The sequence below is a fragment of the Sprattus sprattus genome (assembly GCF_963457725.1).
Source record: "Sprattus sprattus genome assembly, chromosome: 6".
In the NCBI taxonomy this organism is placed as follows: Eukaryota; Metazoa; Chordata; class Actinopteri; order Clupeiformes; family Clupeidae; genus Sprattus; species Sprattus sprattus.
Genome location: NC_137925.1, coordinates 23,820,640 through 23,834,186, shown reverse-complemented (window position 1 = coordinate 23,834,186; position 13,547 = coordinate 23,820,640). Strand labels below are relative to the sequence as shown.

General features: G+C 44.0%; 2 protein-coding genes across 2 annotated transcripts in view; both read right to left on the bottom strand.

The window, feature by feature from the left end:
- Positions 1-245: 245 nt before the first annotated feature.
- On the bottom strand, positions 246-1,934 carry LOC308367250 (P2Y purinoceptor 4; the record flags this gene model as incomplete). The annotated part of the gene is made up of 2 exons (XM_080841100.1): positions 1,832-1,934; positions 246-1,328 (listed from the first exon to the last, which is right to left on the bottom strand). Exon 2 carries the CDS (start codon positions 1,323-1,325, stop codon positions 246-248), a length of 1,080 nt encoding a protein of 359 aa, XP_080697226.1. The 5' UTR covers positions 1,326-1,328; positions 1,832-1,934.
- A 4,093-nt stretch (positions 1,935-6,027) lies between these two features.
- Positions 6,028-13,547, bottom strand: part of inppl1b (inositol polyphosphate phosphatase-like 1b) — a 28,948-nt gene continuing 21,428 nt past the window's right edge. Inside the window, exons 18-27 of the mRNA XM_080841095.1 lie at positions 12,240-12,321; positions 11,694-11,780; positions 10,638-10,751; positions 10,392-10,480; positions 10,175-10,262; positions 9,905-10,060; positions 9,465-9,546; positions 8,466-9,285; positions 7,702-7,817; positions 6,028-7,026 (exon numbers count right to left, since the gene is read on the bottom strand). Coding sequence (XP_080697221.1) covers positions 6,933-7,026; positions 7,702-7,817; positions 8,466-9,285; positions 9,465-9,546; positions 9,905-10,060; positions 10,175-10,262; positions 10,392-10,480; positions 10,638-10,751; positions 11,694-11,780; positions 12,240-12,321 — 1,728 coding nt within the window. The 3' untranslated portion in view covers positions 6,028-6,932. The remainder of the gene's footprint in view (positions 7,027-7,701; positions 7,818-8,465; positions 9,286-9,464; positions 9,547-9,904; positions 10,061-10,174; positions 10,263-10,391; positions 10,481-10,637; positions 10,752-11,693; positions 11,781-12,239; positions 12,322-13,547) is intronic.

The window sequence follows — 13,547 nt, the reverse complement described above, 5'->3', positions numbered from 1 at the left end:
TTCTCCTCTTGTATGGTTTGTCTGTATTTTTGGTGCCTGGTATTGTTTACAACTGCAGCGATTGCTGTTCTCTTTTGGGCAGAACTTCTGAAGGCTGAAATCTGGACGCCTGCTGACACTCGTCTCAACACACTTGATTAGCCCACAAGCAGTACCAGACCTCTGTGCCGCTCCCTTGCTGCCACTGCTCTGTGTGTTCCCGGCACAGTGGCTTGTCTTCAGAGTTTTGCAAAAGTTTGTAAAGCTTAACGCTCTGCCTTGGGGCTCTCTTTGGCCTCCGTGTTCGTATAGACCAGAGCAATGTCCTTCTTGTTATTGTTGGACGGTGACTGCTGGTAGGCTGCTGCCGACCGTGAGTTGGTGATCTGCCGGGTGAATGCACGGAGCAGCCTGGAGCGGTAGAGGTCGCCAGCCAGGAAGTACAGGATGGGATCAAGGCAGCTGTTGACGCTGGCGAGAGGTCGAGTGATCTTGTAGGCGAAGTTCACCACGTTGAGAAAAGCACAGTCTGCATCCAAGAATCTGTACACATAGTAGAGAGTGCGGGTTATGTGGAAGGGGACGAAGCACACAGCGAAAACCACCAGCACCACCACGATGAGTTTGATGGACTTGGTGCGCGAGGAGTTGCCCTGCTGATTTGCGGACAAACCCTGGCGGGGTCTGCACAGGGTACGGGCCATCAGGAAGTAGCACACCATGATGACAAGGAAGGGGATAGCAAAGAGCAGCACCATGACCACTGAACTGTAGGTAACGTAGTAGTCGAAGTCCTCTGGTCGCGTTGTGTCATGGCACAGGGTGTCATTGTCACGTGCAGTGGTGGTGACAAATATGAGCTTGGGCACCAGGCAAACGGTCACAGCCACCCACACAGTGAGACACACCAGGTGGGCATGACGGGGTTTTATCATAGTGAGGGAGCGGATGGGGTGGCAGATGCCCAGGTAACGATGGACGCTGATACAGGTGAGGAACAAGATGCTGCTGTAGAGATTGGCGTAGAACAGAAAGCGTACCATTTTGCACAAGGCCACACCGAAGGGCCAGTGGCTGCGGTTGGCGTAGTAGTAGATGAGCGTTGGCAGCGAGAGCACGTAGAGCGTGTCTGACAGGGCGAGGTGGAACATGTACACGGTGCTGGCGGTCCACGGTCGCATCTTGGCCACGAACATCCACAGGGCTAGGGAGTTTAGTGCCAGTCCCAGTACGAACACCAGCCCATAGGACACGGGCAGCAGGATATACTTAAACTCCTCATCGAAGCGGCAGGTTTTGTTGACCTCACTGAGATTCCCTGGCATGAGAGTAGCGAAGGAGTTCATCTTCTGGTAAAAAAGAAGAAGAAAAAGCAGTACAACTGAGTACAACTGAGCCACATTTTTACCTTGAAAACTTCTTGAAGTTTAAAAAATATTTCGATACACACACACTTCACATCTAAATATCCATCTAGCCCACAGCTTTCTAGATGTTCTGGCGCTTTTTATCGTGCTGTCATGCATTTCCTCCAAACGTTTTGTACATGTAACATGCTTTGCCTTAGAATCCTGAAAGAGTTGTTACGACAACGATATTACGGTCATCATATTATTTCCTTATTGTTATTAACGGGTGTCCCACATTCTCGTGTTGTATTAAACGATTGTGAATTACGAAAATGACTCTAGTCAGTGTATTGTTAAAGCACGTATTTTTATTAATCTTCGAATTACGGCAATTGTTGCCCTTTATTTCCCAAATGATTTTAAACGACTAATATTAAATAAACTATGTCAAGCTTATTTGAACTTGTTTGATACAGAAATAACCACATGTATCGCACACTCACCGGTTTATTGGCGCTGGCGAGGACTCACGGCGATTCTTTGCTTCTGTTTTTCACAATTTTTGAAATCCAGGGATATGCAGGATAGGATATGCAGTCGTGTGTACCTACTCATTCGAGTTATCACCGTGATGTATGACCACATGACTGAGTTTGTAAGATATATGAGAGCGCCTCACGTCCTTTGCCGTTTTCCTGTGGACCGCCCCCTGCTCCGTTCAAACTCAGACAACACTTCTTTTAAGAAGACAAAACTTTCTGCACGCTATTGCGTACAGTCTGGAATGTTTGTATACGCACCGTATACATACATTATCAATCTACAACGCTGTTACTAGGGAATTTATATTATAATTTCTGCTTCAGTTTAATTTCATGTCATTCGGTTGTGTACATTTTTGGTTCACGAGATGTATCAGTAGGCTATCAGATTAAAGTGCCTGAATTTGTCTGCCATTTGAGGGAAGATGTGTGGCCATGCTGTATAGGTGTGCCAGTTTTGAAATATCTCTCTGTATGTCTACATGTCTGTCCGGCTGTAGGCTATGTCCTCCAGGCTCAGACCTCAATCACAAACCCCTCACTTTCTCTCAGAAACTCAAACAAGCACATAGTATGCTCATTGTTTCAGCAAGAGGACACTTCATTAATGTCCGTCTGCTGAGTCACCCTGTGTTTGTTGTAAAGTTAATATTTGGTAACATGGTGCCCACAGAGTGCAACAGGTGATCAATACTATGAGGAGGAGGCCAAGTTATGTGGAGCAGTAGGCCTACAGTGAGGGGTTTTATAATCTCACATTAAGGCCAAACAGGGATTTTATGGAACATAGCCTGTAGGTGTTTTATAGATCTGGGGTTCAGTTAAATATGAAGAGCAGATTGAAAAGACTATATTCCACAATTCATCAACCATTAGTTTACATGGTTGTGTAAAACAGAACTATATTCAGAACTTGTGTACAGAAAACTCTGGAAATCTCCTGAAGTTATCGACTATGGAACACAATGCCAGCATTTTCTTCGTTATGTGCATCTAAAGTAACTTTGTTTTCCAAATCTTCCTTTTGATCATGAATTTAGATTTTATTATTGTAAATAATAATAAATAGGCACTCAATGCAACACACATCTGGTTCAGATTAAACCCAGACATTGGCTGAAAGGCGTCTACACCTGCGACACATTGGCATGGATGAATGAACTCTGGGAGGATTTCCCTCATGTGCACACAGTGACGAGGGCAAAGCCCCACAAACAGATATCTGTATCTCTCCATCTTAGAGGACTGAAGCATAACAGGATGTCTGTTAAGAGGTGTTTTTCCAGCACTAAGTGAGAGTTGATCCATTGTTATCAGCTAGTTTATGATCCATTAGGAGTAAAACGTTCCATTTGTAGCCATTTCTAATGGTTTGGTCCCCTTGTGTCCTAATGGCACAATGTAAAAGATTAAGTCCTACAGTGAATAGATATCTTGAAAACAGTTTTTCATCTGTTGTATATCACGAGTGCTGAAGAAAATATGGCCAGTTGCCTCTCAAGAGAAAGCCGTTTTTTTAGTTTTGGTTGTGCGTGTTTTCAAACTCAAATTATTGCAGTGTGTGGATCCTGCATGATGTGTGCTCGGAGAGCCTAGGACTGTTGCATGAAGTGCACGCATGCTTCAGGGTCCGTTTTAACAGCTTTTTAATAGTTTTAATGGCCCAGCGTCTTATTGTTGTGGTTTGGGGGCTTGAAGTGTGCACCACATCTCTCTAATCATCCATGGGGATCCTCCGCTCGTCTTTCTGGTGGTTAATGTGCCATAACTAAGAATCCAGAGGTCCACACAGCTAGGCAGATTAGGCTCCGTTGCTGTGGTGATGAGCTCTCAATCCCTACCATCCACCACACACACACACACACACACACACACACACACACACACACAAACACACACACACACACACACACACACACACACACACACCCACACTCACTCTCACACAGACACAGACACAGACACACAGACACAGACACACAAACACACAGACACACACAGACACACACACACACACACACACACACACACACACACACACACACACACACACACACACACACACACACACACACACACACACACACACACACACACACACACACACACACACACACACACACACACACACTCACAAAGCAAGAATGTGAGGACAGCAATGACTCACATGCTCTGCCCATCCGAAACACATTCAGAGCTTATCACTTAGAACACTAGTTTCCGAACATGTCTCCGATGTTTCTCACACACTAATAGACCTGCAGGAAACCAAACCACGCTGCAACAAGGTCAGTTAAGACCGAAAACAGGCACTCCAGCATAGCCTCCGTGACCAGTCAATGCCCTCTGGCATGGCCCCCGACGTGTTACACGTTACAGTCTGTTCCATGACTGAATGGTCAACCAACACATTTCAGCAGCAGCAGCAGCAGCTATTGAGACTAGTCATTGACCAGGGGCATTGGCAGCACTGACTATCTACCTTTACATAGTTGACAGAAAGTTATCCACTTATTATTTCATGAAATATAATATAGGCTATGCTAGACATTATGAGCTAGTAGAAAGCTAGTCAGAGATTAGCCTTGGCAGAGTTGATGTCATTTCACAAAAACTGACCCTTTTTTTTTCAGTGTAGCAACACTTTTTTTTCATTTCGCTGGGTAAACCACACAAAAACTGTAATAGTAGCAATACTTGAAACTCTGTTAGCACAATTTAAAACCCTCATAATGCCAAGACATGTTTGTGACATTCAATAAAAGAGCATGCATTTTAGATGTAGGCTAACATGCACTGGAACAAAGTTGATCCGAATGGGGTCACCAAAGGATAGGCTACATGTAAAATGTAGTCTTAAAGGCACCCAGTGCAACTTTATATAAACATTCAATGAAAAATAAACATTCAATTTCTAGTCTGTTTTACACTAAGTAAGTTTCAATAACTCCATACCATTACATATCGACATTCAAGGAGCAAAGATGATACGTCGTTGTGTGGTGAGAACTGATAGAAAATCGTAAACAACACAATCGCCGGTGGGGAGAGGCCATTTTTCCATTGACTGGAATCCTGCTTTATTTATTGTAGGTTACAAAAAAATAAAGAAAATGGCGGCGATTGTTGTTGTTGTCGATTTTCTATCAGTTCTCACCACACAACGACGTCTCATCTTTGCTCCTTAAATGTCGATATGTAATGGTATGGAGTTATTGAAACTTACTATGTGTAAAAAAGACTAGAAATTGAATGTTTATGTTTAAGCCTCGAAAGTTGCACTGGGTGCCTTTAACCCTTAGACTCATGTTACACACAACTTTCATGTTTGTGCATCAATTCAATTCTCATCTATAAATTGGTGATAAAGGACTTTAAAAAGCTATTCTATGTAAAAAGAGTTAGGGAAATGTCAAAATGGCCGAAATGACAATCATCAGGGAACGCAGCTGCACCGCACGCCCAACACAGACCGTGCCTGGCCTTGTCACATGCTGTGGTTTCCCATAGTGCATAGATGTGTCAGCTCAGGAGAATAAGTGAGGCCATAATAAGCATGTTTTTGCCACTGTGGCTACTGTGGGACATGACAGCTGAGTGCTGTCAGAGAGCGGCTCATAATTGGCTTAGAGGCAGGGACTGAATGTATTTTATTTTATACATTGTTTTTCTTTTGTGTAGTACTTATTATGTTTTTATGTTTATTGTCAGCACCAAATATGCCAAAACAAATTCCTGGTAGGTGTAAACTTACTAGACAATAAAAACAATTCTGATTCTGATTCTGAGATGACCCTCCGTCTCATTGTGGACACATCCAGATGACTGCAGTTCTGACCTGAATACATTTCAGTGACTGACACGAAATGAAACCAAGCGAGGGAAGCTTAATATCTTCTTTATAATTCTGTCTGTGAAGATTTACAGGGTAATGTTTGCAGTTCTGTTTTTTTTTTTTCAAACACCACCTGGTGTGATAGTTGCTAAGTTGGTCAAAAGCAGGTTGGACTTTCTTTGATTACAATGGTACAACAATATCAGCACAAGGGTCAAGGGCTTGGGTGCCTGCAAAGCCAGGAAGAATACACTTGAAGTGGATTGTTTTATTGATTTATATGAAGCCAAAGCAAATATGACTTTACAGTCTAGATGTTTATTCTCAGACATCAATTTTTATACAAGGCAGACTCCATATATCAAAGAAAAAAAATATTATATGTACAAAAAGCTTTTTTCATTCTCTGGAGCGGAGAGTTGGAGCTGCTATGGTTTCCAAGAAAATGGCAATTCTTGTGGTTGAGTAATAGCCCCACAGGCTTATTCGCCTCCCATATAAACTGAAGTACATGCCAGCTAGTCTATTTGACCACTCTCAACCTCACTGCAGTGCTGGCACAAATATTGCACCACAAATGCCAAGCTAGCCATTCAAATCCTCATTCCTGTCAAGGTGTGGGTGTCTCTGGGCCATCATGCTGAATCACAGCCCAAACAATAGGGATATGTGTAGTTTGGCTTTAAAAGGACAGTATAAACAATATGTTAATGGAGAGACAAACAGGAGAACTCTGAACAGCCCCATATGTAAAGTTGTTGCTTAGATGGCAAATATACATAATGAGAAGTTAGGGCCCATAGACATTTTACAATCTGTTCTCACGGGCAGTGGTAGCTTTTCCCTGTTTGACACTGTAATCAGGTGATTAAAAAAGGCTCCAAACTCATGTCATAAAAGGCAAAGACGGGATGTGGGGGCGTATGAGGCATGTGAATCTACAGTAAACGCTGTTAAATGTGTGCATGAGTGCATGACACTCACTGGAAAGATCTTTCACCAGACAGGCCTTGACTTACTGAAGAAAATGGAATGTATTTGTACAAAATCACAATCAGATGTTACAGTGGAGCAGAAATGAAAGTGTTTGGGAAAATATATATGTTCTGTAAAAAAAACAATAAATTACATGTGCATGCCACATTTAGGATATGTGTCTACCTGAAAAGAAAACCACTCATGTTTAAGCTAGGGAGTGTGTGAGACCCTGCTGGGATCAGTCCAAGCTCAGTCCCAGATCCTGGGCAGGTTCTCCAGGATCCTGCGGCGATGAGAGGGGTTGGATACTCCGGCTGCGTGCAGGTCCTCTTCAGTGATTCCCCTGCAGAGACAGGGTCAGAAGTCAGAGGTCAGAGGTCAGAGGTCAGAAGTTAGAGGTCAGACACCAACACTGCTGATCTGGTTCCATGATTCATGATCTTTGTTTCATGATCTTTGTTTCATGATCTTTGTTTTATGATTCTGTTTCATGATTCTGTTTCATGATTCTGCTCCATGATTCTGTTTTATGATTCTGTTCCATGATTCTGTTTCATGATTCTGTTTTATGATTCTGTTCCATGATTCTGTTTCATGATTCTGTTCCATGATTCTGTTTTATGATTCTATTTCATATTCTGTTCCATATTCAAAATGGCAGCAACCATCTCAGATGGGATGGACAATGCTGAAAACATGTCGTTAAAACAATATTTATTTTGAAATAACTAAGCTTTACATTATATAACATCCCACTCAGAAGTTGCAGAGGTTGGCGATAAATACCATCAGGGCTTAAAAGCTTTGTGTGGATATACAACTTACTAGGTTATACAACTTACTAGAGTACGTCATATCCCGTGTCGCATTTTGCCGAGTCGCCACATCACAAACGCGACACGTTCTATGACGTACTGTAATAAATTGTATAACCTAGTAAGCTGTATACCCACACATAGCACATGAACAAAAATACTTTACTTATCCGTATGAGTCCATTCTCCTGCCTGCCCCTCACCTGAAGTAGTCCAAGTCATCCCAGCCATTAAGACTTAGCCCCAGGGTGTAGCGCTGCAAGCCCAGGGTGCTCAACAGGTCTTGCACTGTCTCTGGAGCCCCGTGTAGGACAGAAACCTGTTGGGATCAACAAGGGCTACTGATCCTCTATTTAAAGAAACATGAAATCGATTTTGTCCAAAACTAGCAAGCTAACTAGCTTAAAGACCTACTTTGCCATCACCAACCACATTGGCTACTGATAAAAAAACTAGCTAGCCTGCTTACTGATATTTTTCAGCAATATATGACGTTGGGCTGTAAAAGCTATTATCTTTTTGTTGGGTTTCTGATCCAAATTGCAAAACTACACAACATACACGATGTCCACGTTTATCCAAAATGACATTGTCAGCTTTCGACACATTGGTTTCAACCATCAAAAAAATATATTTTTTGAATCACCAAGTGCCTCATCTCTTAAAATAGTATACACCTAATCTTTCCGTTGTCACCTCACCCTTTGGATGAAGCTAGTTTGATAGAGGAGGAGTGCTGTTTTCCCTAAACATGGACCAAGACTAAGAAAAAACAGGCATATTTGGTGCATGTGAAACTAACAACCCTTCATCCCCTCAAATAAATAAACAACATAAATGAACAAGTAAATAAATAAAACAAAACTTCCTCTGACCGACATAAACATGACTGGAGTATGTTTTTTGTTGAATACACAAGTCACTTGAAAATGTGAAATCTAACGGTATAAAGAAGTAGAGGACTTGCCTCTTTCTCCCAGCAGTAAGTGCCCTCACTGGCCAGTGCTGGAGGGTGCCCATGGTTCCTGAGTTGCTTGGGCCTGAGGGTAGGCCGGAACTTGCTTTTGCTCTCGGCTGGCTGGAAGTCCACCTCACTCAGAGACTTGGCGATCTGCAGGGCTGTGAGGGAGTTGTCTCCGGAGGGCGCGGGAGGTTGCTCCACGACCCAGGGGGCCAAAGCTTCACAACGGGGCACCCTAGCTGACATGTAGGGGTAGAGGGGAGGCCCATTGCACCCCGGGCTGGTTTGCTCCAGGTGCACCCTGGGACGCTCTTTTCTGACTGGCTCTTTATGGGTTCTCTGTGTCTCCCTGGTGATGGCGGAATGATTTATGTACATGTTCCTCAGGTTCTTCACTGGAATGGCTGTTTCTGGAGCCACACTTGCCTTAATGACTCGTGACTGCAAGTGGTAGTCTTTGGATGGGTGTATACTGCTTGAACTGGGCAGGGAGGGAGGTGGCTGTTTGGTTGGGAACAGCTGGTAAGATGTACCGTGTTGTGGTGCGGGTTGAGATGGGCGGTCACCAGGAGGCATGTAAGGGGGAAGGCAACCAGGGATCTCAATTTCAGTGAAGTCCGACCGACGGGGGGCCTTCCTCTCCGGAACTTGGCCCCCAGTCACCCTGGGAAGCTGCACCACTGAGTCCCGTGACCATACCATCGGAGGATCCTTCCGGGGGTGAGCTTCCTCCTCTTTCCGCCGCAGGACCGGGACTCCCTCAAACATGACGTAGGCTGGGTTGGTGTAGCTGTTTGGCGCTGGAAACCGAGGAGGTGCTGAGGATCTGAGAGGGGAAGGAGATCCAAAAGGTCAAAGGTTAACCTGCTGCAGATGTCATGGTGTTTCCTCCGATTGGTGTTGCTCTCAACCTTACTCACAAAAAACAAACATAACATCTGAGAAGCATTAGCTTCACCAGTCCACCTTCTATCAGTTTTTGGAAAAGCATAGAAGAGGTCTCACCGGGGCTGAGGTCCACGAGCTGGTTGAGGTGACAGGCGCCCCCTTACCAGACCCTTCTCATCTTTTTCGAAGCAGAACCACTCTAAGGACAACAGGGAAGAGACACAGAGGTCACTCAGGTAATACATGTCCTAAGACTTCTGTGGTTAATACATGTCCTAAGACTTCTGTGGTTAATACATGTCCTATGACTTCTGTGGTTGTGGGGTTTGGAGGTAAACAGAAGCTTGTGTGTGTGGTGGGAGAGCATCTGCCCAAGACAGGGGATTAGTCATGAGGCATTCCAAAACCAGAAGCCCCAGGGTGGAGAGGGTGAAAGTGGATCCAGAGACAGAGAGAGGAACCAAAAAAAAAAGGAGAAGATGCAGAAGATGCACATGCGACATGATAGGAAATGATAGAGGAAGTATGGAGGAGAAGAATGAAAGTGAACACCCCACCATATATGCGTTCTCGGGCCTGGCGCCGGTCTACGGGCACATGGACCCGCACCCGTCCTCGAATGGACCCCGTCTCCTCGCCCCGGTGAGACAGGAAGGTCTCAAAGGGCTCCGCCATACTACCAATGAGGGAGCGCAGCGCTACACAGCACTCACCTAGAGGGAGAAGACACAGAGGCATTGTTAGACACAGGCTTATCTGTCATGCTACTTAGCACAGTGGATTTAACTCATATTACAGAAAGGTGTGAGCAAGTTATTTAAACACACCATATGACTCAAAACCATCGCACGACTTGATTGACAGAAGTAGGTGCTGGTCTCGAAGATATTCCATATCTGAGACAATGGGTTGAAGCTTAAAGAGCAGAAAAGAGAAAGAGAGAAGGAAATACACGTAAATAAGAGATGACTAGTTGGTCACTGCACATGGATACACTTTCACATGTTGTACTCAAACCCAAAAATTGTAGTGTAGTTTTTAAACCTTGGGGAGCTGCTTTGACAACCAGCCCAGTTTAAGGAACCCTGGGACCTCACAGCTCTGTGAGTCATTCTCACTTGAGCGTCGGACTTCTGCAAAGGAGTGAAAAAAAAAGGAGAAGACGGTCAGGGTGACTAACAGCCAACATGGCACATATGTCTTCAGTAGAAGTATATGAAAAGAGGATTCCTGTCCAACACATGGATGTTCAGGGCGTCAAAAGACACAAAGACAATGAAGTGAAAGTACCTCCCAAGCACAGGGAATGAAACTCGATGAAGAACTTTGCTTTACTGGCAGTCTTCACTATGGCCTCCACACTCTCCATTTCAATCCAGGCCTTTTCTAGACTGGCATTTGACTCTGTGAAACCCAAACACAGGGTGCACAGCAGCATATCAGGAAGGCAGGACATCTCTGAACTCTAAAGTTTATGACCTAAATACTTAACATTTACTAAATATTAGCATGTCATGGGGCAGTAGTTACAGACCACATATTAGAATAGGTAACTGGACACTGGACAGCAGGAGGGGTCCACTCTCTACAGGCTACAGTCGGCACAACACAGAGATAGTTACTGTCCTAACCATCATCATCCTCATACAATGCCTACAGTTTTAAACAGCTCAACATTCTAATCAGTTTTCATCAGTTACTGTAGTTAAAACTGTATTTTCACTAGGCAGCCTGTGTAAGATCAGATAATTGGTAGCTACTCGTTCTAAATAAGTGACATTTTCAGACAGTATATAAATAGTTTGCAAATACTGTAATTGAATGCATATTTTGTCTCAATGAGCTTTAGATGTGCTACTATATAAATATACATATTATTAATATTATATTAGTTCCTATATTAATAGTAACCAATGGCAAATGAACAACTCTATGGCAAGTGTATAACGGTGAGCATCACAATTTGTGCACTTATTCAGTCATGTGTGACCATATGATTGTGTATTGCTGCAATTGTGAGACCATGTTGTTTTGATTAAAGGTAAAATGAGTGTATAGTGAAACAAGAATGAAGAAGTAGCGCATCGTAGAAGAGGGAAACCAATCTATCCAAAGCAAGAAATAAGCAAGTTGTCTTATTTTTTATAGCAGACCAATTTTGACACTGATCAGCAAATGCAAAAATATACCAAAATAAAAGCCATACATTTGGTGGCCAATTTCTCTTTTACTTGACATTTTTGAAACATACAGTATCAAATTACTCTGTGACTCTGAGTGTGTACGACCGCTTTTTTATCTTGTTTTTATCAAAACCATCAGTGGTTGGCCCTTACAGGTCCATACCTGTTCTGTAGAAGGGTGATGTCAGCCCCACTTGGAACGTTGCAAACACAGGAGAGTGGTCACTTGTGAAGATGTCATCTGTACAGCCTGAAACAAATGACGCATGAAACCATAGCAATCACCAAGGGCTATTACATTTGTAACACTTACAATCGGTTAAAGGCATTAGGTGCACAGTCAAATGCAAAAGTGAATTGTAAAATTAAAATACACAACATTTTACAACTGAACAATAATGACTTTTCACAGCTCTGGCGGTGAATCTAGCCAGATATTTAGGATCGTGGGACAAAGTTGAACAGGGAGTGATCCAGACAGGATATGACTATGTTACTTGACCACAGACCAAGACGTAGGAGGTGGAGACCGCTTCATAAGAAAACCTTTTTTTGTCCAGCCACATAACATGAGACCGCAGATCTGTCCTGAAGGAATGCTGCAGGAAATAGCTGCGCTCTGTTTTTGATTTGCTGGAAGGCAGACATGTTCAACGTGCACTTGGGTTTTACGCAAGGGCTGTGAGTTGGAGCGAACAGCTGAACTCACCATATGAGGTACTCATGATGTGCGTCTCAGGGTAGGACTTCCACAGAACTCGGTCACACCATGACGGCACATTGATACGCACCTGCACAAACACAACTTCAAATTAATGCCTGTGTGTTTGTGTGTGTGTGTGTGTGTGTGTGTGTGTGTGTGTGTGTGTGTGTGTGTGTGTGTGTGTGTGTGTGTGTGTGTGTGTGTGTGTGTGTGTGTGTGTGCGTGCGTGCGTGCGTGCGTGCGTGCGTGCGTGCGTGCGTGCGTGCGTGCGTGCGTGCGTGCGTGCGTGTGTGTGCAATGAGATGAACAACTTTGAACCGATCTTATTGGCCAGTAAAAACATTACAATAACATACGATTTCTCCAGAAAATGTAATGTCCTAGACAGACAACCATGGAAGTGACCATTCCATGTACATTCATATTGAGTTTACAATTCCCTTTGAAGATGCAATTGGAGGGAGCATTTGAAAGGAAAAAGCTAAAGTATGTGGAAATGGTAGGGGAAGCAAGGCAACAGGGTTGGCAAGCACTCTCGAGGCCAGTGGAGGCGTTGAAGCTAAATCAACCATATGGCTTCAACTGGATTTTGGTTTTCAAGGACGGCCACTCAAAAGAGCTTTAAAGGAATTGTCTGAGGCTGCTGAAAAAGTGAGCCAGTGGTTGTGGCTGAGGCAATCACAGACTACTTGGGGTCGTGAATTATCCTGAACTATCACTGACATATGAGAAATCTTATTGAGGTGTATCCTGAGGTGTTTATGTTATAGTCTCTGGTAGTGGCATGTGTCCTAACCCATCATGAGTATGGAGGGGGTTGCTCTGGGATACCAGACTCCACTATTGAACCTTCTAGAGGTGTTGTGGGCCTAATTCAACTAAACACTGATGAAGGAAGGTGCCTGCTTGAAAACCCCAGTGAAATGCTCACGAAGGCAGTTTTGTTGTTGTTGTTGTTGTTGTTGTATCCTGCTGCTCAGGTTCTATGATTCATGTTGTTGTGTTTAGCAGTTGTGGGCTACAGACAGAGCATGTTGTGCATTGTTGTTGTTGTATCTTTCTGCACAGGATCTAGGGTTGGGCAGTTGCAGGATTGGCCGCTGTGGGAAGTCCCCAACCAATAGCACAAGGAATTTAACATCTTTTCGTGTGTATAACTAAAACAGGTTACACAGACTGTAGTGGATTTCGGAAAATCAGGACTTTTTTCAGCCCCTTTTTTGGCAGTAGTGACAGCTGACCCCCCTGACCTGCCCCCCACCCGGACCTGCCCCACGCCAGGCTGACCCCCCTACACCCCCCCCCAACCCCCCG